This window comes from Musca vetustissima, unplaced genomic scaffold, assembly GCF_032173495.1.
Source record: "Musca vetustissima isolate MV318-11 ecotype Yass unplaced genomic scaffold, APGP_CSIRO_Mvet_v1 utg13279, whole genome shotgun sequence".
NCBI classification, from domain to species: Eukaryota; Metazoa; Arthropoda; class Insecta; order Diptera; family Muscidae; genus Musca; species Musca vetustissima.
The window spans coordinates 122,802-145,727 of record NW_026880990.1 but is presented as its reverse complement, the minus strand read 5'-3'; the positions used below and the strand labels follow the sequence as shown (position 1 = coordinate 145,727).

The 22,926-nt window shown below is 33.9% G+C and overlaps 1 protein-coding gene across 1 annotated transcript in view; it reads right to left on the bottom strand.

Moving 5' to 3' along the window:
• Positions 1-2,936: 2,936 nt before the first annotated feature.
• Positions 2,937-22,926, bottom strand: part of LOC133327018 (homeotic protein labial-like) — a 60,110-nt gene continuing 40,120 nt past the window's right edge. The window contains exons 3-4 of the mRNA XM_061535613.1: positions 5,544-5,902; positions 2,937-3,290 (exon numbers count right to left, since the gene is read on the bottom strand). Coding sequence (XP_061391597.1) covers positions 2,937-3,290; positions 5,544-5,902 — 713 coding nt within the window. The remainder of the gene's footprint in view (positions 3,291-5,543; positions 5,903-22,926) is intronic.

Sequence of the window (22,926 nt, the reverse complement as noted above, 5' to 3'; positions counted from 1 at the left end):
TCCTCTATATAACATTAACCCCACTATTCGGTGTCTTCAACATATTTATACCCTTCACCACTCTGTGGTACAGGGTATTATGTCTTTGTGCATAAGTTTGTAACAGGCAAAAGAAAACGAGATAGACACATGGTTCCTTTTGAGAATATGCATAGAATCACTTTTTGAGTCGATTTATGCATGTCCGTTCGTCCGTCTGTCCGTCCGTCTGTAGATGTTAAATTGTAAACAAAGTACAGGTCGCATTTATGATCCGATTTGAATGAAATTTGAGACAGGTCACTTATTTGGCCCAAGGACGAACCCTATTGAAATTGGGAAAAATCGGTTCAGATTTAGATATAGCTCCCATATATATATTTAACTGATTTAATGTAAACGGTCCCTATATATCTTTCGATTTGCACGAAATTTGGCATAACGTACTGAATTGAGCCTAGAAAGATGTCTGCCAAGTTTCGAGAAAATCGGTCCAGATTTCTATGTAGCTCCCATATATAGTTTCGTCCGATTTCATGTAAATGATGCACCAAAGTCACTATATATCTTTCGATTTGCACGAAATTTGGCATAACGTACTGAATTGAGCCTAGAATGATGTCTGCCAAGTTTCGAGAAAATCGGTCCAGATTTAGATATAGCTCCCATATATAGTTTCGTCCGATTTCATGTAAATGGTGCACCAAAGTCCCTATATATCTTTTGATTTGCACGAAATTTAGCATAACGTATTGAATTGAGCCTAGAATGATGTCTGCCAAGTTTCGAGAAAATCGGTCCAGATTTAGATATAGCTCCCATGTATAGTTTCGTCCGGTTTCATGTAAATGGTACACCAAAGTCCCTATATATCTTTCGATTTGCACGAAATTTGGCATAACGTACTGAATTGAGCCTAGAGTGATGTCTGCCTTTTTTCATGAAAATCGGTCCAGATTTAGATATAGCTCCCATATATAGTTTCGTCCGATTTCATGTAAATGGTGCGCCAAAGTCGCTAAATATATTTCTATTTGCACGACATTTGGCATAACGTACTGAATTGAGTCTAGAATGAATGTCTGCCAAGTTTCGAGGAAACCGGTCCAGATTTCTATATAGCTCCCATATATAGTTTCGTCCGATTTCATGTAAATGGTTCACCAAAGTCTCTATATATCTTTCGATTTGCACGAAATTTGGCATAACGTACTGAAAATCGGTCCAGATTTAGATATAGCTCCCTTTTATTATAGATTGATTATAAGTGATTGACGCACCAAGGATCCAATAGGCTGATAGGAACAAAACGTTCTGAAATTAGTATAACCTAACCTGTGACAAGTTTGTTTGAAATCGCTTAATATTTGGATAGAGCTTCCATATATATTTTCGCCCGATTTCAAGTAAATTGGGCATCAAACTCCTCATGTTAGTCAGATTGACATCAAAGTTTGCACAACTTACAAAATTGAGCATAGAATTACGTAGTTGCGTTTTCTAGAAGTACAGATATGACCTATTTATATTTGTTTGAAGTCGATTTACATACTTTATGGATAGATCTAGGTAGATTCATATTTAGATAAATATCACATATTTTATTTCATCCAATTTTTAATAGTCCTGTTTAATATACCCATAGTGGTGAAGGGTATCATATAGTCGGCCCCGTCCGACTTTACTACTTTCCTTACTGGTTTTCAAATGCAATGCGTCAATTGCGGTAAGCCCAAGGTCGTAGCCCAACATGAGTTTTTCCCTGAAGCCATGATCTATTTTACGTATTTTAAATGTTCATCTCATGGTCAGAGCTTTATTATTAGACCCATTCCCATTCGTCTTTGGTACAATCCTCGATATTTTTTTAATTTTTTATATTAAAATAAAAAAACAGTGCATTTTATTTTTAAACAATAATCTTTATTCCAATTTCGTATTTTGTTTTTGTGGTTACTGGAGAAATTTACAATCGATATTATTTTCATGGTAATTAATCTATAAGGACTAGTTTTGCAATCGCTTTACTATAACTACTAAAATATTTATTTTGTGCTATTTTAAAAATATGTTCTTGTTGTTGTTGCTGTTATTTTGTATTGATTGATATCTAAAATAAAAACGCTTATTAACTATTGATGAAATAACGAGAAAGTTGGCTTAGTTGTATGATTTGTTGTTTGTTTAATAATAATTTTGAATTAATATGAGAATTTGTGTTTTATTATAATTATTAACTATTTTATTGTATGTACAAAAATATTAGTTATTAAAAATATATTAAAAGAAAACATATTACAAAGAAAAGTAAAAATTATAGATTTTCAGTTGTGTGAAGAAGAAATTATAACACATGGGTTGAATTTTGAATGGGATCGACCGCTGGCATTTTAATTCTAGAAGCCGTAACATTCCACCCTAATGTGTTATTGTTATAAAGAAAAATAAACAAATATTTTAATATTAAATATTTTTCAATATTTTACTATTATTATTTGTATTAATTTTTTATATAAATATGCAGTATAAGGAGAACCCTGAGTTGTTGTTGTTAGACATGATTATTTTTTTAATTATTTGTTTTATTGATAAAATTTTTAATTAATTTATTATTATTTTTATAATATTTTGCACTAATACACATTACTCTGCTAGACGCTTAAATTTATGATTATTTCCTTTGATTCTATATACAAAATTTTATATCTGTTTATGTATTTGATTATATGTTAAATATGATTTTAATTAATTTATTTATTATGTTGTGTTTTTTGTTTTAATATATCACAGCCAAATGAGCAAATTAAAATCAATGAATATTTGTTTTTGTTGTTGGTTTCTTTCATTTAACAAAATATTACAAAACAATTTCAAACATTTGTCATTTGGCAAAGTATGGCATAATATGGGCAGGGGGAGTCCTTCACCCCCTTTTTCTAACATTCATTTATTTCCCTTCACATTGATTCTCTGCTATTGTCACTGTTATGTTGCATGGCCAGCTGACATTCTGTTAGTGTGGCACTGTTATTGCATGCTGTTGTTGATGGATTTGTTTTCATGTTGCTAACATTGCTGCTGGTACATTTGCTGTTAACATTACTTTTAGCCGAGTTGATAATGCTATTCGGTGTAGAGCAGGCGGAATTGTTTGCATTGTTGTTGCTATTGTTGTTGTTGTTATTAGCAGGTGGCGATGTCGCTGTGGTAGTGGTGGAGACAGTGTGCTGAGCCATAATATCGGCTGGTATCAGACCCTCCTTGACACGTTTCTTTTGTTTCATGCGTCGATTTTGGAACCATATTTTAACCTGCAATGATATAAAGGGGGAAATTTGGGGATTAAGTTTTGTATAACAAATATAAAAAGGTTTGAAAATTATCATTAAAATGTTTGCAAATAAAGCTAATTAAGCAGTGAGCGGAGCAGTATAGACGGACGGGGCCAACCATACGATACCCTACACAACTACCGCGGAACTCTAACTTTCTACTGATGTTTATTCCGAGCCTGGGCAATATTTCTGGTATTTGCACCCTCTAGCCCGATTAGAGGTCAACAGCACCTCTTCCTTACTCTGACATATTTTCGGAATATTATAAATATTCAGTACAGCCCTTCTATACTTGTCAAGATTCCCTTAACCATGGGTTGTGTTGTGATGTTCGGCTTTAATTGTGGCCATATCGACTCCAAAAAACACAAAAAATTAAGTTATCGGTCTACGTCATCCCAATATTATAATATGATCATCATCGGAAATTATAGGCGTTGTACTTGATCATAATTGTAACCTCATGGAACATTTCAAAGGGATCAGCGCTTTATTTCCGTCTCTAGTGTGGTAATGGGTTACTAAATAATATCTGAATACGTAAACACCTGTAAATATCTAAATGTAACTCCCACATCCGAGTGCATACGACCATATAATTGGTATCACTTTAAAGGTCAACCACTCCTCTTGGATATTATATCAACTTATCGGGCCTATGTCCTTCAGGAGTAAATATATACGCCATACAATACAATTTTTGTAATTTTTCACACAAAAGTCCATTTGGCCCACTAAATATTGACCGATATTTATCAAAACAGGCATGCTTATTCTTTGACACGAGCACCTTCTCCATGTAAAAATTCGCGGTATTTGGGCCATAATTAAGGTCTCTGGAGGGACCAGAAAAACAGACAAAAATAAAGTTTTTGGTCTATTTCATCCCCTAAATATTAACCGATCTTTACCAAACAATAGGGATATTCATTGGTCAGAACCCGTCCTACGTGAAAAATTTCGTGAAGATCGGTTCACAACAGCGGCCTGTATCGTGTTTACAAATTATAATGGACAGACGGACGGAGGGACACACATGTCTAAATCGACTCAGTTAGTCGAGATATGACGATCGGTATACTTAATGGTGCGTCTAGGACCAATATTTCGCGGCGTTACAAACTCTTGGGGCTGCTTTATACCCTGACAACGCAGATGTGTAGGGTATAAAAATCCACGGCTATAGATCCAATAGTCCTTGAAAAAATCTATTTAAAAATCCACGCCTATAGCTCCGATAGTCCTTGAAAAAATCAATTTAAAAATCCACGCATATAGCTCCGATAGTCCTTGAAAAAATCAATTTAAAAATCTAGGCCTATAGCTCCGATAGTCCTTGAAAAAATCAATTTAAAAATCCAGGCCTATAGCTCCGATAGTCCTTGAAAAAAATAATTTAAAAATCCACGCCTATAGCTCCGATAGTCCTTGAAAAAATCAATTTAAAAATCCACGCCTATAGCTCGGATATACCTTGAAAAATATTCTTTAAGAAATCCACGCTTATAGCTCGGACAACCCGAAAAATATTTGTTAAAAAATCCACGCTTATAGCTATGATAGTCCTTGAAAAATATTCTTTAAAAAATTCTCTTCTCCTTATTTATGCTCCGATAGTCCTTAAAAAATATTCTTTAAAAAAACAAACGACTAAAGGTCCGAGAGTCCTTGAAAAAACTTTAATATAGAAATCCATGCTTATAGCTCGGATATACCCTGCAAATATTATTTAAGAAATCCACGCTTATAGCTCGGATATACCTTGAGAAATATTATTTAAGAAATTCACGCTTATAGCTCAGATAGAACATGAAAAAATATTCTTTAAAATCCGCAATATAACCATTGAAACATATTCATTTATTTAAGAAATCCAGCTAATAGCCAATAGCTCTGATACTATAGTCCTTGAAAAATATTATTTAAAAAATCTACACTTATAGCTCCGAAAGTCATTGACAATTTTCAATTTAAAAATCCACACTTATAGCTCGGATATACCTTGAGAAATATTATTTAAGAAATTCACGCTTATAGCTCAGATAGAACATGAAAAAATATTAAAAATATAACCATTGAAGTCCCTAGCTCTGATAAAAATATATCTTATAATTCTGAATTTTTATCTGTAATAGTCTTTGAAAAATCCTTGAAAACTAGTATTAAAAATCTGAAGTCCCTTGAAAAAAAAGATTTGAAAAAATGATTCATTTTTCCTTCCCCTCTTACCTGTGTTTCATTCAACTGCAGTGTATTGGCAATTTCAATACGCCGCGCTCTTGTCAAATAACGATTAAAATGGAATTCCTTTTCCAGTTCCGTCAATTGTTTATTGGTGAAATTGGTGCGACCGGAATTATTCGTTGCCGCTAGGCTGCATGCCATGCCCAAACTATTTGGACTATGATTACCGCTTAGTAGAACGGCTGGTGTCTGCTGTCCAGGCATTTGATGTGATGACAATACCAGTCCGGCTGGGCCAGCATTGCCACCGGCCGCTGCAGCATTACGACACATTGCATCCAGGGCTGTCTGACCAGCACCGTTCAGGTGATGATAATCATGCAAAGTGGCAGGTAGTTTTGGTGCTGCAAAAGAAGACGAAGAACAATGCGATAATTAGACAAGTTTGTTAGGATGAGTCAAATGATGTTTAAATTTGTTGTCGTTGTTGTTGTTGGAAAGACATGTTGTTATTGTTGTTTCTGCTATATTTATTGTTTTGGACCATCAAATCCCGAAAAATGCAAGAAGAGGAAAAAAAGAGAATTGTGGTTTAACAGATTATGAGTGATTTTGTCAGTGATGATCGCTGTCAAAGTTAATCAGCGTGAGATTTTTGTTGTTTAGTCTTGTGGTTTTGGACGGTCGGTTGTTCGGTCGGCCGCTTGGGTTCCTTTGAGACATTTATACCCTCAACAAAAAAGAAGGGCACATGCCTTACACCAACATTTCGAAAAAAAAGATATTCCAAAAAAAAAAAAAAAATTAGAGGTTAGTTTTGTTTTTGGGTTTCCAAATGGGCACACACACACACAGCGCAACGGGATATTGAATGATTTTTTGAAATTGTTGTGTGTTTGTTTTTATTTGGCACAGGTACATTTCATGTATCTAGTTTTGGCATGAGTTGGCAAATATTTTTCTTGTGGTTTTCAACTATTCACGGTGTGACATGCACCCCATGGCTAAAATCTAATGATTATGAAAATTCATAATTTATGTGGTCAATAGTGATTACATGCTTGCAGGTAGGTTAGGCATTTAGGTAGCTAGAGTTGACTTTGACTTGACTTTTTGATTTTTCTCTATGATGTTTTGGGGATTTTCTTGCACGAAAGAAAAGGCTTTAACGAGATTAACTACAGTTTGTTTTGGAAATATTTAATTTAATAAGAAATTAATATTTTCATTTTAAATGGGCGTTTACTTCCCGAAGACAGGGGTATTACTGACTTTTACGAACAGAAAAAAATCTGTGTTTGGTATTTTATGTTTTTCCGTAGAAATGGATTAATGAATTAGGGAGTGATTTGTCATGGTTAACCAACAGCTCGGTTTTGGGGAAATGTGTAGGGTATGTACAAGAAGGATATCGTGACATAGAATATTTTAAATTTAAATTTAAAAATACGTTGTCCTTTAAAACATCCACGCTTATAGCTTTGATGGTCCTTGAAAAATGTTTTTTAAACAAATCCACGCTTATAGCATTGATGGTCCTTGAAAAATATTTTTTAAAAAAATCCACGCTTATAGCTGTGATGGTCATTGAAAATGTTATTTAAAATTATAGATGTGATAGTCATTTAAAAATCCATGCTTATAGATTTGAAATCCTTTATAAATTATTGATGAGATGGTCCTGGTTAAAAAAATTCACGATTATAGCTTTGATGGTCCTTGATAAAAATTCATAAAAAAATCAACAACAAATATTCATAAAAAATCCATTCTTATCTCTGTGACGGTCCTGGAAAAGTATTCTTAAAAAAATCCCAGCTTATGTCTGAGATAGTCCTTGAAAAATATCTCTGCGATGGTCTTTGAAAAATAATCTTTTTAGAATTCTTTTATAAAGAAGCATGGATTTGTTAAGCCTATTTTTTGAGGGATGGTATTTCAAGAATAGTTGCTGAGGTCAATTTTGTGTCCTGTATTTGCTGAAGGCATCGATTTAATTAATCTGTTTTAACCCCCATTGAGGATCCCATTGAAGGCATCCATTTTTTATGAATATTTTTGCGACCACTTTTGTTTTAGGAATATTTTAAAGTTTGAAGCCTTGGATATTTATGGATATTTTTTCAAATCCCACTTTTCAGATGTGTTTTTTTAATGAATATTTCCTGAGATCCCATTTGAAGCTTGGGTCTTTTGAAGCTTTAGGTCCCTTTTGAGGTCTGCATTTTTTGAAGAACATTTTTGAGACCTCATTTGACTTGTCGCTTTTTTTTTAATTATTTGCCGACGTTTTTTAATCAATATTTTTGAGGATTGTAGTTTTAGGAACTGTTTTTGAGACCCCATTGGATACATGAATTTTTTTCGAATATTTTTAAGACCCCATTTGAGGCATCGATTTTTAGGAATATTTTTTGAAATCCAATTTGTTTACCCTACACAACAATTTTTTAAGGGTATCATAGCTTTGTATACCAATCATCATATCTCGAATAGCTGACTCGATCTAGACATGTGTGTCCGTCCATCTGTCCATTATAATTTGTAAACACGATACAGGCCACAGTTATGGACCAATCTTCACGAAATTTTGCATGTAGGAAGGGTTCGGTCCAATGAAGACCCTATTGTTTTTGTAAAGATCGTTTAATGTTTAGGGATGAAATGGACCAAATACCTAATTTTTGTCGGTTTTTGTGGTTGCTCTAGAACCGCAATTTGGCGCAAACTTCGCGATGGATTACATGGAGAAGGGGATCGGGCCAAAGAATAAGCACACCTGTTTTGATAAAGATCGGTCAATATTTAGCGGGTCAAATGGGCCCTAACTTTTGTGTGGAAAATTACAAAATTTGTATTCTATGGCGTATATATTTGCCATGATAGACATAGACCCGAAAAGTTGATAACATATCCCAAAGGAGTGGTTGACCTTTAAATTGATACCAATTATATTGTCGTATGTACTCGGATGTGGGAGTTACGCTTAAATATTTACAGGTGCTTACCTACTCAGGTATTATTTAGTAATCCATTGCCACACTAGAGGGCGGAAATATAGCACTGATCGCTTTGACATAGAGGGAGCAAATATCACGAAACATTGGCCAGGTTCGAAATAAACATCCATAGAAAGATAGAGTTCCGTGGTAGTTGTGTAGGGTATCGTATGGTGGGTCCCGTCCGACTATACTGCTCCGCTCACTGGTTTAATAATCATTTTTGAGACTTGACATTTGAAGCTTGGATGTTTTGAAAGTATTGATCGAGGTCCCTTTTGAAGTCTCGATTTTTTGAAGAATATTTTTTTTAAATCCATTTGAGGCGTCGATATCTTAATCAATAATTTTTGAGACATCGTTGAAGCTGGGGTTTTTTAAGAATATTTTTGGAGGTGGCGTAGTTTTGAAAAACATATTTTGAGACCTCATGTGAGGCGTGGGATTGTTTAAAATCACATTTGAGGCGGCGATTTAGAAACAGTGTTTGGTTCCATTTACGGTGTAGATTTTTGAAGAACATTTGGGGGCTTTCGTATTTAAAAAAAAAATAATTTTTTAGACCCCATTGGAAACTTCGATGTTTGACGTATATTTCCTAAGACCCCATTTGTGCCTTATATTTTTATTAAAAAAAATATATTTTTATTAAAAAATATTGTTCGAGGTCCCTTTTGATACCTGTATTTTTTAGACCCCATGAATTTGTAAGGATATTTTAAGGCCTAATTGGAAACTTGGAAGGCTCCATTTGACGCGCCGATTTTTTAAGCTTTTTTTTGAGAATACATTTGTTTTAGGAAAAATTGTAGGACCCCATTTGTTTTTCGAAATATTTTGTCTCCTGTATTTTTTTAAGAAACATTTTTTGAAGTGCTGTTTTTTTCTTGGATTTGCAAATATGCAATAAACATTTAATTTTCTACACCACATACCTCCAACCAAAACTGTAACACAAAAACTGTCCGTAATTCTGCTAATCCATAATTAGGCCATAATAACAACAAATTGGTAATATCAAACGTGATTTTCAACGTCAACCTGACGTCTACAGGGGACAGATAAAAAATCATAAAACAACTCAACAAAACCAAAACACAGAAAAAAAAAAACGATTGCAGCTACTGTTGTAAATAAAATAGGCTTTTATGATTTATACACACAATGGCAGTCATACACACCCAAATTCACATATAAATGTCTGTTATGTTGGCAATATATATTTTTCGATTTGTATTTTTTTTTTGTCGAAAAGCACCAAATCATATATAACGCCATATTAAATGTCAAGTGTTCCAATAATATTAAAAAAATAAAATTTATAAGCGTTCGAAATCAAATATGCCATAAAGCAGTAAATTTGTGGTAGGTGGTAGGGGAAAAAGTGGGTAATCAAAAATTTTGAAAAAAAAAATACACACAGCCACCTCAACACACACCACTCACACATGTGAGCAACATAAATAGCCGTCGTCTGTTCTGCTCATAATTAAATCAAAAATCATTTGAAATGATCAATCAAAAACCAGTCAGAAAAACATCACCGAAAGCAAAACCAAACAAAAAATTCGAAAAAAAACATTGAACATAGAAAAAAATGTTTTTCGAAACATTTATATTTAGTTGTTAATAAAGACATAGGGGATATAGGTATGTTCATAAATATATGTGGGTATAATGATATTCCTACAATATTAGGTATGTCGATTTTTCGAATCGACAAATTTAAATAAGAAATCATGTTTTTGATACTTAATGGGTGGTCTGCTTTAGAAGATGAGGAAAATGACAGCAGTTTGGTTGGGAGCTTTTATATCATTCGCCGTTTCCAAAATATGCACATATATTCTTGATCAGAATTAAATTCTATGCCGATTTAACCCGGTATGTCTATTGACATCAGGAAGGAGCTTCGACTCTCAAGTAAGAGGATTCGTTGGCATACCTAAAACCATAGGTTCGTTCAATTTGTATTACTTCTGGACAGAATACCCCTAACAAAAAAACTAAGGAAACTACTGATAAGGATCTGTGGCAAGAACCAATCCTTTATGAACAATGCAATATATATCTTTCCCCAATAATAAAAATGTATTTCATAAAAGAACACAAACTGTAATTAAGCCCTACTATTTTGAATAAAAATAAAATGCAACATTAATAATTCCTACTCACTCATATACATATATCTCTCTCTAAAAAATAATTAATATTGAAATTTTGATGACAACCTTAATTAACAATAATTCAGAGTGTTGACATAGCAATCATCAACAGCAACAACATTTGGAGGCATGCAACAACTATCTACTTGCCATATATTTTTTTGTAATGCAACATATACTACAAATTCAATACAAATAATAACTATCCACACACACAATATCCTCCATTGCACTCTCCACTCCACTTTCGTATTTTTATGCAGGCGCCAGTAGCCACTGCTGGCCACTACACCATCACCACCATCAATCTCTCATCGGCAACATTGTTGTAGTGAGTGGCAGAGCTCTGCTCTGTTTAAATAACAAACTTGCAGCCGATTAAATAATTGCAATTGAGCTGTAATCAGTTAGCTTCTGAGGGAATTTTTTCGTTTTTCTTCTGATTCTACTTCTTCGCCGTCAATTGATAAAGTAAATAAATACTTGAGCATACTCGTATAACATCAGTCGATGTTGATGATTATGGTGACAATTAGTTTAAAGTTAATTTTTTTATGCTATAACGGCGATAATGACGATGAACGATAAGAAAGAGTTCGGTAAACAGATGTCCACGAGGAGTTAAAATCGGAATGGAAGTCCGGAAAATACTTGTGGAGTCAGAATGACCTATATATAAAAAAGTAAATTCTGAAATAGTACGACACTCGGTGCTATAATTAACTTTAGAATATTTTCGACGTGGATTACCAAAGCAAGAGCGCATCGATGGTCTTTTAATCTGTGAATGGCGATGAAGAACCAAACTGTGAAAAACTGGTCTAATGAATTCAACTGTGGCTCGACGCTCATAAAAACACGAAGGTTATCCGGAAACTCCCGCTGAGCGACAGAACATTGATTCCGTGCGTGAACTGATAATATAAATCGTCTTGACATCCTTGGGTATTTAAAATACCGATGTAAGATGATTCAAGATGACAGAACATGGATCTATGCGTATAAGCCTGAAACATAAAAATTCGTGGATCTTCAAAATCAATTTCAAAAATTTTTGTAGAAGAAGCAATTTGATGCAAACGGTCGCCTGTTTTCCTTCAAAACTGGTCTTGCGGCTATTGTTCCGTTCGAACAACGTATTACAGTGAATCTCAAGCCATAGCCTTTACGGCCAACATATATTGACTTCTTTTTATTACAGAAAATAAAGAAAAAAATCGTGGCCAGAAAATGCTGCTGAACTGTTTAATTCTGTTCCAGGGCGATATCGATGGGGCACATGTTTACATATTATTATTGTATGTACAATTTTGTTCTAAAGCGATTCAAGATTTTTCGAATCGGTCAGAAAAAGGAACTTCATATAGTTCCATAGTTTATTTTAGTTCAATCGTTCATTGGTACACGTCAATTAATTCTGCCAATGAACGAGAATAACCAAATGAAGAAGAGCAAAAAAGGACTACTGGAGCAAAAGGAACTAGATGAACGAACGAATCGAAACTAGTACCGATCCTTTCTTTTCTTTGAGCTAGCTCGATCCGGAGCGATCCAACTCTGGTTCGATGAATATAAATGAACTGAACTTTTTTGTTCAACACTGTTTAAATCTATTCCAGGTCGACATCGATGGACAAAATTTTTAAACATTTTTTATTGTATGCACAATCTTGTTCTAAAGCGTTCAATATTTTTTGAATCACTCTGCAAAAAGAAACTAGATTATTCATCTAGTTCCATAGTTCTTCTTCTTCTTCATTTATTTCTTTGAGCTAGCTCCTTCCGAAATGACCCAACTCTAGTACGATGAATATAAATGAACTGAGTCAATTATCTAGTTCCATAGTGCCCTTTTGTCCAACACGTCAGTTAATTTGATCCATGAACGAGAATACATTAATGAATAATTGGATTGAATGAACTAGGCGAACGAGGACAAAAATTAACTACTACAGCAAAAGAAACTAAATGAACCTAGGAATCAAACCTAGTACCGATCGTTCCTTTTGCAGAATACCGATCGTTCTTTTTACAGAACAAAAATTAACTACTATAGCAGAAGTAAACTAAATCAACCTAGTACCGATCGTTCCTTTTGCAGAATATTTCCTTTGACCTAGGTCCTTTCTGAACGTAATTGTGCATATGTAATTGTGTTAGTTTTTTTTGTTTTGATAATTTATGATGAATGTAAGGGGCCTTAGGCATTCATCTAGTTCCTTAAGTTCAATCATCTACTGGTTCACGTAAGTTAATTCGGCGAGTGGACAAGAATATATTGATGAATAATTAGATTAAATGGAACTAGATGAGCGAGAGGAACTACTGCAGCGAAATGAACTAGATGAACCGAACAATCGGACCTAGTGCTGATTGATCCTGTTGCGGAACATTTATAGAATCATAAAATCAAATTCTGAACCGATTTATGCAGATTCCAAATATATTGTAAACGAAGTACAGATCGTATTTATTATCCGAATTAGACGAAACATTGCTCAACTCATTTATTTAACCTAAGGAGAAATCCTAATAACATTTGTTGAAAAATCGATTCTCGATTTTTTCGATTCGATTTTGATATAGATCTCATATATATTTTCGTCCGATTTAAGGGATTGTCAGGAAATATTCTTTAATTCACTCCGGATTTTGATATAGCTTGAGTATATATTTTCGTCCGATTTAATGTAAATATAGCAACAAAAAAAAACAATATTTGTCCGATTGAGACGAAATTTTCAGATTCAGATGATATACCAAATTCGTGGTTTTAATTTCGTTGGAAAATGTATAAATATTGGTATATTTTCAAGTAGCTTCCACATGAGGGGGAATTCAAAATTTCCTCATTTTCGGGAGATTGGATACGTTTTTCAAACCTTCCTACTAAAAAATAAAAAATATTGGTCAACGTTTCGGGGTAGTTCCAAATTGTTTCTACTTTGATAGTTTTAGCTCCCATTAATCTTCCTAGCATATATTGTAAATATCGGTAGATTTCTAGGTGTAGACCCATATAAGGATTCAGCCTCTTTTTAGGTATTTGGATGTTCCTAGGCGCAGATGAAGTGACATTACGAAGTGGCTGTAATTTACTGTGGACCTTGGTGGGTAAACAACTTGGTGGTTCCTACATGGATCCCACTCAAGTGTTTCGTGTCATTTTCGGTATAGCCAAGGTCTTAGCTCAATTCGCTAGCCTGAGTATCTATAGCTTATTATTTCGTATTTTGCTGGGTGCAATTTATAATAGATTTAATAATAGATTTCATTTCATATTAATAGATTTCATTTAAACATTCTAGTCGATTATAGGAATTTATGAAAGGCCCACCCCATAGTTTAACCCTGCCGAACTTATTAACCACGTTTTTAATTATTTCAAAATTGGCCTTATTTTTGACATTTCAATTTCCATTAACTAATTATCGGCATATAATAATCGAATTATATGAAATTTTACAACATATGTCCATTTCGTTTTCAAACTGGACATGTAAATCCAATTTTGTTTCAATTACAACAGCAACAACAACTATGCACCAAAGAAAACGAGCGAACGAAAAATCATAATAAATTAACAATGAAAAAATCAGTCACACTTGTTCACTTTCACGTAAATGATGTTGTCATCACTAGCCAAATGAAGGGGTTACTTACTAAAGGGAATCGAAGGGAGTTAGTCAGTCACCCTGCAATTCATCTCCCTTGCTGGTGGACACACAAAAGTGACGGACATGAACACACAAAATCCATAATCCCTAAAAATGATAGTGAATGGATGGATGTTAATTTGCCGGCCAGACACTGACCATACGACGAGCGAAGCAGTGAGTGAGTGACATGCTGGTATGATGACGATGATATTCACGGTATGTTCTCTGTGTGTGTGAATAATTTGAGTGACAGCTAGTATAATTTTTTGATGTGAATTAGCTTCATCTGTATTTTTTCGGGCTCATTAGCAAAAGTCAACACATTTCGGAGCCGCTATGAAGCGGCTAACAAGTGATTGAGGCTATAGGGAAACCCTTTTAACTTCGGAGGGGAGAAAGGGTGAATTGTTGGAATTTTGAATGATTTTGAATACAAATAAAATGAAAATAGTATTTCAAAATTTTTCATGGCTATGAGTTGAAGTTATTTTATTCACTTTTTGTTGTTAATGAAGAGGAGGAGGGGGTTTGGAAGGGGTTATTTTTTGAATCAATACAATGACTTGACGAAAACATGGGCTAATCCATTTATACTGTCATTTTTATTACTTTTCAAAAAAGTTTTGTGAGCTGTCATTTGAATTTTATTTCTTAGCTATCTTACGAATTGAGCCATAGTCACAGACATACACATATATACACACATGTGTGTGTATGATATTGATATCCAGGGTCTTTTGTCAAGAAGCCAAGTGCATCCAGAATGATGACTTTCGGTTTATTCGATATTGAAGTTAATCAACAAAAATCTTGGGATTTAATTCAAGGCACACACATACACCCTTTTACCATATGTATGTATGTCCATCCATACAATTGTGATTTCAATTCATTTAAGAAATGCATTGATTATGATGGCTCCCCGTCGTCTTATTAGTCACGATTTGTTATAATAATTTTTTATTTACCTCATCGCCCTCTCCCTTACTCTCTAACAACCACACAACTTTTTCTCATCCCATCAAGTTCATTATTTTGTTGAAGAAAAAAATCGTCTGAGCTGGCGACGAATACCCAGCTTAAGTAAAACTCAAAACATTTCATTGAACCTGAAATTTTAAGCAGCAGCAACAAGTGTTCTGAAACTCCTAAGGGATTTCATTGGATTTCCAAATTAATCTTGTTATTCTGTTTAACAATATTTTTTAAAAGACCACAACAATGGTTGGATTTTCTTCCCCAACCCCTTTGAGTCTTTTGTTTTTTTACTCTTCTTTGTTTTATTTTTATTTGAAACACACTCTTTAGTTAATCCTTTTTCGTGTGACGTTAAATTGTGGCGCCTTCCTTATCACATTCGTTTTTACATGATGTGCCTATCCATGTTGTTGTTTTTGTTATTATTTGTCTTTTCTATGTCAGATGCAATCTTTTCCAACGATTTTTCAACAGGAAGTAAATATTTTCCAAGGCATATTTTATAACACCTTTTTTTCGTAGCTACCTTGAATGTGTGTTTGTTTTAATATAACTCTATAAAACGCTTGTCATTTCTAGGGTTTATCTTAGCAAAGCAAATATTGTCAGGGTGGAGTAAACTGAGACATGTTTATAAATGTTTCCAATTCAACAAGGTGGGATATTGTTTCAAAACCCTTGGAAGTAAACATGGGCAACTCTACTTGGACGAAGTAGTGCGATCTCTTTCCGTTTGCTCCTGCAAATTACATAATTCTTTCATTTAGTTCCATAGTTCATTTTAGTTCAATCGTTCATTGATACACTTCATTTAATTTGGGCAATGAACGAGAAGATCTAAATGAACGATTCTTTCAAAAGGAGTTAGATGAACGGAAGCAAAAAGGAAATATTGGGGAAAATGCAACTACATAAACGAATGAACCGGAACTAGATCTGACCAGTCCTTTTGCGGAATAGTTGCATTGAGCTAGTTTGTTTTGGAACGGCCCATCTCTTCTTGGGATATGATATAAAAATTATGTATGACAAAGAAAAAGCAAAGAACATTTTATTCGTATGCGATAGAAGCAAAAACGAAAAAGAATTAATGAGCCCAGTATGAACAATGATTCACTATTGTGAATGCAGTATTTGACTAATGGTATCGTATACAGAGATTAGCGAAATATTTCAATTTTATAAAGGAACATAACTTCAATAAACCAGCAAGACATCTAGAACAGTGAAATCGACTTTGAAAAAATGCAACTAGATAAACAAATGAACCGGAACTAGTACTGACCGTTCCTTTTACGGAATAGTTCCTTTGAACTAGTTCGTTTCGGAACGACCTTACTCTACTTGAAAGACGACATGAAAATTACACAAGACACATTTAAATTCAATATTCTGTAACTTTCAATCCAAATATTTTGTGTTGAAGAAAGTTATGAATTTTTCATTGGAACAACGACGAAAAAAAAAGAGATCTTTCCAAAGTCCTTGGTGTGCTTCCGCCCTGCAAGAATCTACTAGTTTGTACTATTTTTTCGATATCGCAAAGGACAATTTGTTATCATAGAAAACAATATAAGATCCTTGCCTTACGGGAGCATTCCATAAAGTTTTATGAATTAAACTGAAAACTAGTGATCCCTGTTTGAACAATTATTCACTTTTGTTAACGAGGGATTTGACTGATGGAGAAACTTTTTAAATTTATAAAGGAGAAAACGCAACAAAACGTCAATAAATTAGCAATTGTTCTAGAACAGTCCAATGTTTATTGGGAACACTTTATAAAATTCAAGAGAAAATAGTTGCGGTATGTTCGGAGGTAAAAAGGAAATTATTTTGTAGCCAATATTCCGGTATGAACAATAATTCACTTTTGTGAACCTAGGATTTGGCTGGTGACGAAACTTTTCAAATTTATAAAGGAGAAATTGCAACAGTCCAAAGTTAGCACAAGTTTATAAAAATCTAGAGAAAATAGTCGAGGTATATCCGTAGGTATAAAGAAAATAATTTCTAGCCAATTCTCCAGTTTTTATCGCTCGTTCGTCAAATACAATTAAATTGTATGTAAGTAATTCAAGATGGGATGGAAGAAATGTTCGAATCGATTAAAGGCAAATATTGAAAATATTTTACTTTAATTCTGATTTGAATTCGGTGAATGCGTTGGTTAAAATTTCCAACATCCCGAATATAAGACAAACATATTCAAAAAACTTCTGAAATACATATAAAAGAAGTCTAAGGTTAAAGAATAATTTTTCGATTTCATTTCCTTTTTTCAAGCTTATTTTGAGAAATATGCAGGTTAGCGGTTACCAATTGGCGCCCAATTATTTAAAATTCCCTTCGATATTAAGAAGGACCAGATCCCCGGGAAGCAAAGCTAAATGCTACCCGATGCGTTAAGGGAATGAATATCTGGTCTTACAACCAACATAGAATATCTAATGATCTCCAGATAGAAAAGGTTATGAATTGGCGCCCAATCAATAGGGAAATCTAGACTTTCCGAATGCCAAACAGATTTATTTTGAATAGGCAAGGACAGAAATTTGGTGCCCAATTAATCATTATTTTCCTTAACTTTGAAGTGAATTGTTTCATCTCACCTTTTATGTCCTCTTTTTGTGAGTAAATGTAGGAGGAGAGAAAAATATAGACTATGGTATGTAAAAATGAACAATACGAAAAGCGTCCACATAAACTGTTTGGGTAATTATCGAATCAAAACTGTAAGAACCTAGTGATCCTTGGAGAACAAATGTTGATAATTGGCGCCCAATCACGGCGATCGTAAATGTCCGCGCTTTTATAAATTCTGCCTACAAAGTGGCGCCCAAATAATATCCTAGACTCTATCACATTTTAGTATAGTACAGAATCGCAGATGTGTGGGTAGGTTGTCCGAAATGTCCGAGCTTTTATAATTTCTGCCTACAAATTGGCGCCCAATTAATATCTAGTGTAGTTCTGAATCGCAGATGTGTGGTTCAACTGAGTATTGTGGGGAAACAACTGAATATTGCCGTGAACACATTATTTACATTTTTAGACAATAGTGATTCTGTTGTAACAAATGGCGCCCAATTCATATTTACAATGAGCAAATTATGTACACCCGAAGACCTCACATGGATCACCATGATCTACTTTGTGAGAGAAGTGACATAAATGCTGATTTATACATGGATTGGCGCCCAAACAAAAATGTGTTTGACTATTGCACTGTATTGATGTTGTGCTGAAAATCGGATTGGCAAGCATAACTATGTGTTACTATATCTCGCCGTCGTTATGGGGAGCGACGGAAATAAAATCTTGATGGAATCTAAAATATAGTGAGGTTCATTGTGGTTTAAGCCCAATTAATTTTTTATTGGAAAATTGGGTTCAGATTCTGATAACTGTAGTAGTGAGGCTCAAGTTTATTGTGTTAAAAATATAGAAATTGAATTGTTAGTTGTAAAAAAAAAACAACAACTACTGAAAGTTATGTTTTGATTTCAGTGTCAGATAAATTTGTTAAAATTTTCAACTATTTTTTTTTTCTTTTTAAATATCAAATAAATCTTAAAAATGTATTTACTTCAAAAAGAATCAGCTTTCACAGCTAATAAATCAATTGTTATTGAACGTCATAAATTTAAATCAGTGTGTATCTGATGTTTTACTACAAGGTATACGACATATTTATAACACCTTTTTACAAAAACCCAACATTTCACCTTTAACATTCAGTTGCACAAATATACAAAAATATCTATAATATTTGTGTGTGGATGTGTGACTGTGCGTAAAGACCATAAAATGTAAACTCTAAAACCGGACACTAGACATCAGTTGCAATCAGCGTTGCAACTATGTGTATGTGTGCATGTTGCATAGATTGCGTTGATGTCATCAGAAATATGTCAATACACAGTAGCTAATGTAAATATTATGACAGTAAATATTGAGTCAAAGTTAAGTAAAGTATATGGTGGCGGTAGTTTGAGTCGCCAAGAGTTGTGGAAAATCCTCTCAATAGAAAAATATTTTATTTATTTAGCAGAAAAATGCATTTGCTAATGTATGAGACGCGAACACACACAAGAGACAATCCTCTTAGAGCGTTGTGGGATTTTCTTACAAAACAAATTTTATAATCTACTAAAGATAAATGTATAGCGCCAGTTATTTTTTCTTTTGTAATTTTCTTGTGGGTTTAAGTGAGTGGCGTTCGATATGACACAGTGGTAGATGGTGGGAAATTGTACCGGGATTTTAAGTAAAGGGGGTCTTACATTTTAATGATGGTTGAATGATATTTTTAGTTCAGGACTAAATTGGACGCGAATACACTGGATAAGCGTGTTGAATCTTTACATCAAGTATTGCAGAAACATCATTTGTTCCGAATGATAACTAATTATCAGACAAATTTTTATTTAGTATTCCCCATTTGCTCCTCTACAACCTTCAGCTCATTTGTTCGCATTGTTTTTCAATTGGCGAAATTTTGGGAATCAAATCCATCCATCCCAAGTGCTATTCTGAAAAAGAAGTGCTATCCTGAAAAAATATTTTTTTTACTGCGAAATGTCACCCTTCCAACGAGCATAAATCTTAAACTGTTTGATCGAAACTTTACGAAAAATCTATGAATTTCCTTTTCCCCAACCTAATATATAGCAATTGCAAAAAAAAAAAAAAAAATACGCGGTCAAATACATCACGTCAGAGATTAATTGGGCGCCACTTGTTAACTCAAAAATCTCTAATGTTTGAATATTTGCTCTGATACTCTCCCTGACTCATTTTAATGAAAATTGACATCAATCCAGAATCTCATCGGTCGCCAAATTTTAAAAATGCTGGACAAATATTTTACTCAGTTCCCTACGGGATATTTCTATGTCATACATAAGACTATCTCTTATATCCAGGCCAATTGAATATTATATTTTATGTATTATATTTTTTATAGCGAAGGTTTGTGTTTATCTCTCCCACCGAACTTTTCTCATGGAGGAAACGATAAAAGTGGTGGTGAAACTTTTCAACTCGATGAGAAAGAATACAATCATCTTTACTTTACTAATCGAAAATCTTTTTTAAAAATCGTCGTTTTGTCTATTTTACTAAGTTGCCCTCCAGATTTCCTCCTGGGCACCTGGCTGTAAAAAAGAAAAACAGCTGTATCGTTTAGTTTTATCACATTTCGAAAAAAAGTACGACCCTTCACCAATTTGATGTTAAAATTTCGAAGTATATATCATTTTCTAAAAAAGCCCTGTCAATAACATCACAACAAATATTAATTGGGCGCCACTTGTTAGCTCAAATATCTGAAATGTTCGAACATTTCCTCTGAGATTCTCCATGACTCCTTTTTATTCAAATTAACTTCAGTCAAGTATCACTGTCACCATATCGGGCGCAAATTTTGAAAATTTCGCGGCAAATATCTTACCCAGATACCTACGGGCTATTTCTATGGAGCATCCGATGGTTTATGTTTATCCCTCTCACCATACTTTTCTCTTGGAGAAAACTATAAAAGTGGTGATGAAACTTTTCAACTCGATGTCAAAGAAAACAATGAATAGTTGCTGCAACTGGCGCCCAACTAATCATCTTTATTTCACTAATCGAAAATCTTTCTCAAAATCTGTATTTTATCTTATTTGCATTCCGAGATCTATGTTTCTTCTCTAAGGCCAAACAGATTTCCTCACCTGGTCACCTGGTCGGAGGTAATTTGTGTCGTTTAGTACAATGACATTTTGGAAAAGACATGACCCCAAACGAATTTGCAATCGGGTCCTCGAAGACAGTCCAAACGCAATGAAGGTTGTCCGTGGAAGAATGACTTCTAAGAAAACTGTGTTTCTTCAGCAAAATCGGTTATGAGCCGACGGTCGTTGCTGAGTGGTACAACACAAATTGATTGTCTGAAGTCTTCGAGGAAATTCGAAAAACGAACACGAGGGAAGACTAATTATTTTGCGCCATGCCAATGTGAGCTCTTACACATCGGCTCAATCCTTTATGACAGGTCACAACGTAGGTATCGCGCGGAACAACCCTAGACCCGAATAATCCATACTGAAAATGTCATTAAACTTCCAGAATTTATAAAGGGAAAATTTGAATTAAAATTCGATTAAAAATAAAATGATTCAATTATGAATAAAATTGTTCTTGAAGGTTCCGGAACCGAACAAATTGTATCCTTGAGATCATACCAAAACCATAAGACTGACATTGTAATGCTCAATCCAAATACAATTTAAAAACAATGAAATCCGTTGATATTCATCCACATTAATTTCTTAAGACTTCCAAGGAAACATTCTCAGAATTATCTTAACATTCTCATTAGTACCGCAAAACACTTTGCGCCTATCTCTATTACGTACCATAAAAACATTCATATACCCCATACATAAGTGTAAAATTTCAGGTAATAATAATAAAAACAGAAATAAAATAAAAAACTGCGCGATATGTGTCGCATTATGCGACCAAAGATATCATTTCATGTCAAAATCGGCGCGGCCAGTTGGCGGCGGCGGCGCTAATATAGGCCCATGGCGCCAATTGATATCTTGAAATGTTTGACGCTTGTAATGTTAAGCTGCTAGTTAACGGAACGGTAGCAGTCAATAATTGTAGTAAATGCAGCGCCAGCCTATTATCGTCTACTATTTGTTTTTGGTTTTCCACCAACAAGAACAATAAAAAACATAGAAAAAATATGTTGGCTACCCCAACATTCAATTACCTACACCTTCAGCGCGACGGTGGGTTGTGATAACTGCGATTATGATTTCAGGTTTCAATTTTTCTGCGATTACATATTGTTGTAACATAATGTGTTCGATATGTGTTACACAATCAATTTTAATAGGGGGTGGTGGTGTGAAGAAGAAGAACTGTCGCCAGAGATGACCTAGACATAAGCGCATTCGATGATGGCACCAAAGTATTATAGCCGCCGCCGACGACGACAACATCAACATCGGACAATGACAGTTGGTAAATATTGTCATCATCAGTATCGTTGTAATGTTTACCTACCAAGAGACACTGTTAACCAGACAGACGGACAGACAAAAGGGAAGAATGGACGCACGGACAGACAGATAGAAATATTTGTTTGTATATTTGAAGGAAAAGAAAAATATGTGTGAATCCGATAATGACATGTAATATGGAGTTCCTCGGGAGATTTCCTTTTTTTGTCAATTGAATATTTCTTAAGTCTGGAATTTGTTGTTGTCGTTGTTGTTGGTTCTGTGATAAGATCATTTGTGATCAAGCTTTGAAAATATAATTACAATTATTTCTTGTATCTATATATTTTATATTATTTTTATTATTATTATTTTTTTTTTTTTTGAGATATAATAGAAGTTTATATACATTTTTTAAACAACCCTATAATATTAAAAAATATATATTAATAAAATAGCTTTTTTATACAAAAAATAAAGAATCCAGATACCACTTTCAAAAAAAAAAAAAAAGAATCTTTTAAAAAAGAATTCCCTTTAATATGTTATATTGGAAATAACAACCCCTTAAATGCTAAAGAAATTTGTTATGGCAATTGCGTTGGGCGCCAAATCTTTTATTGCAA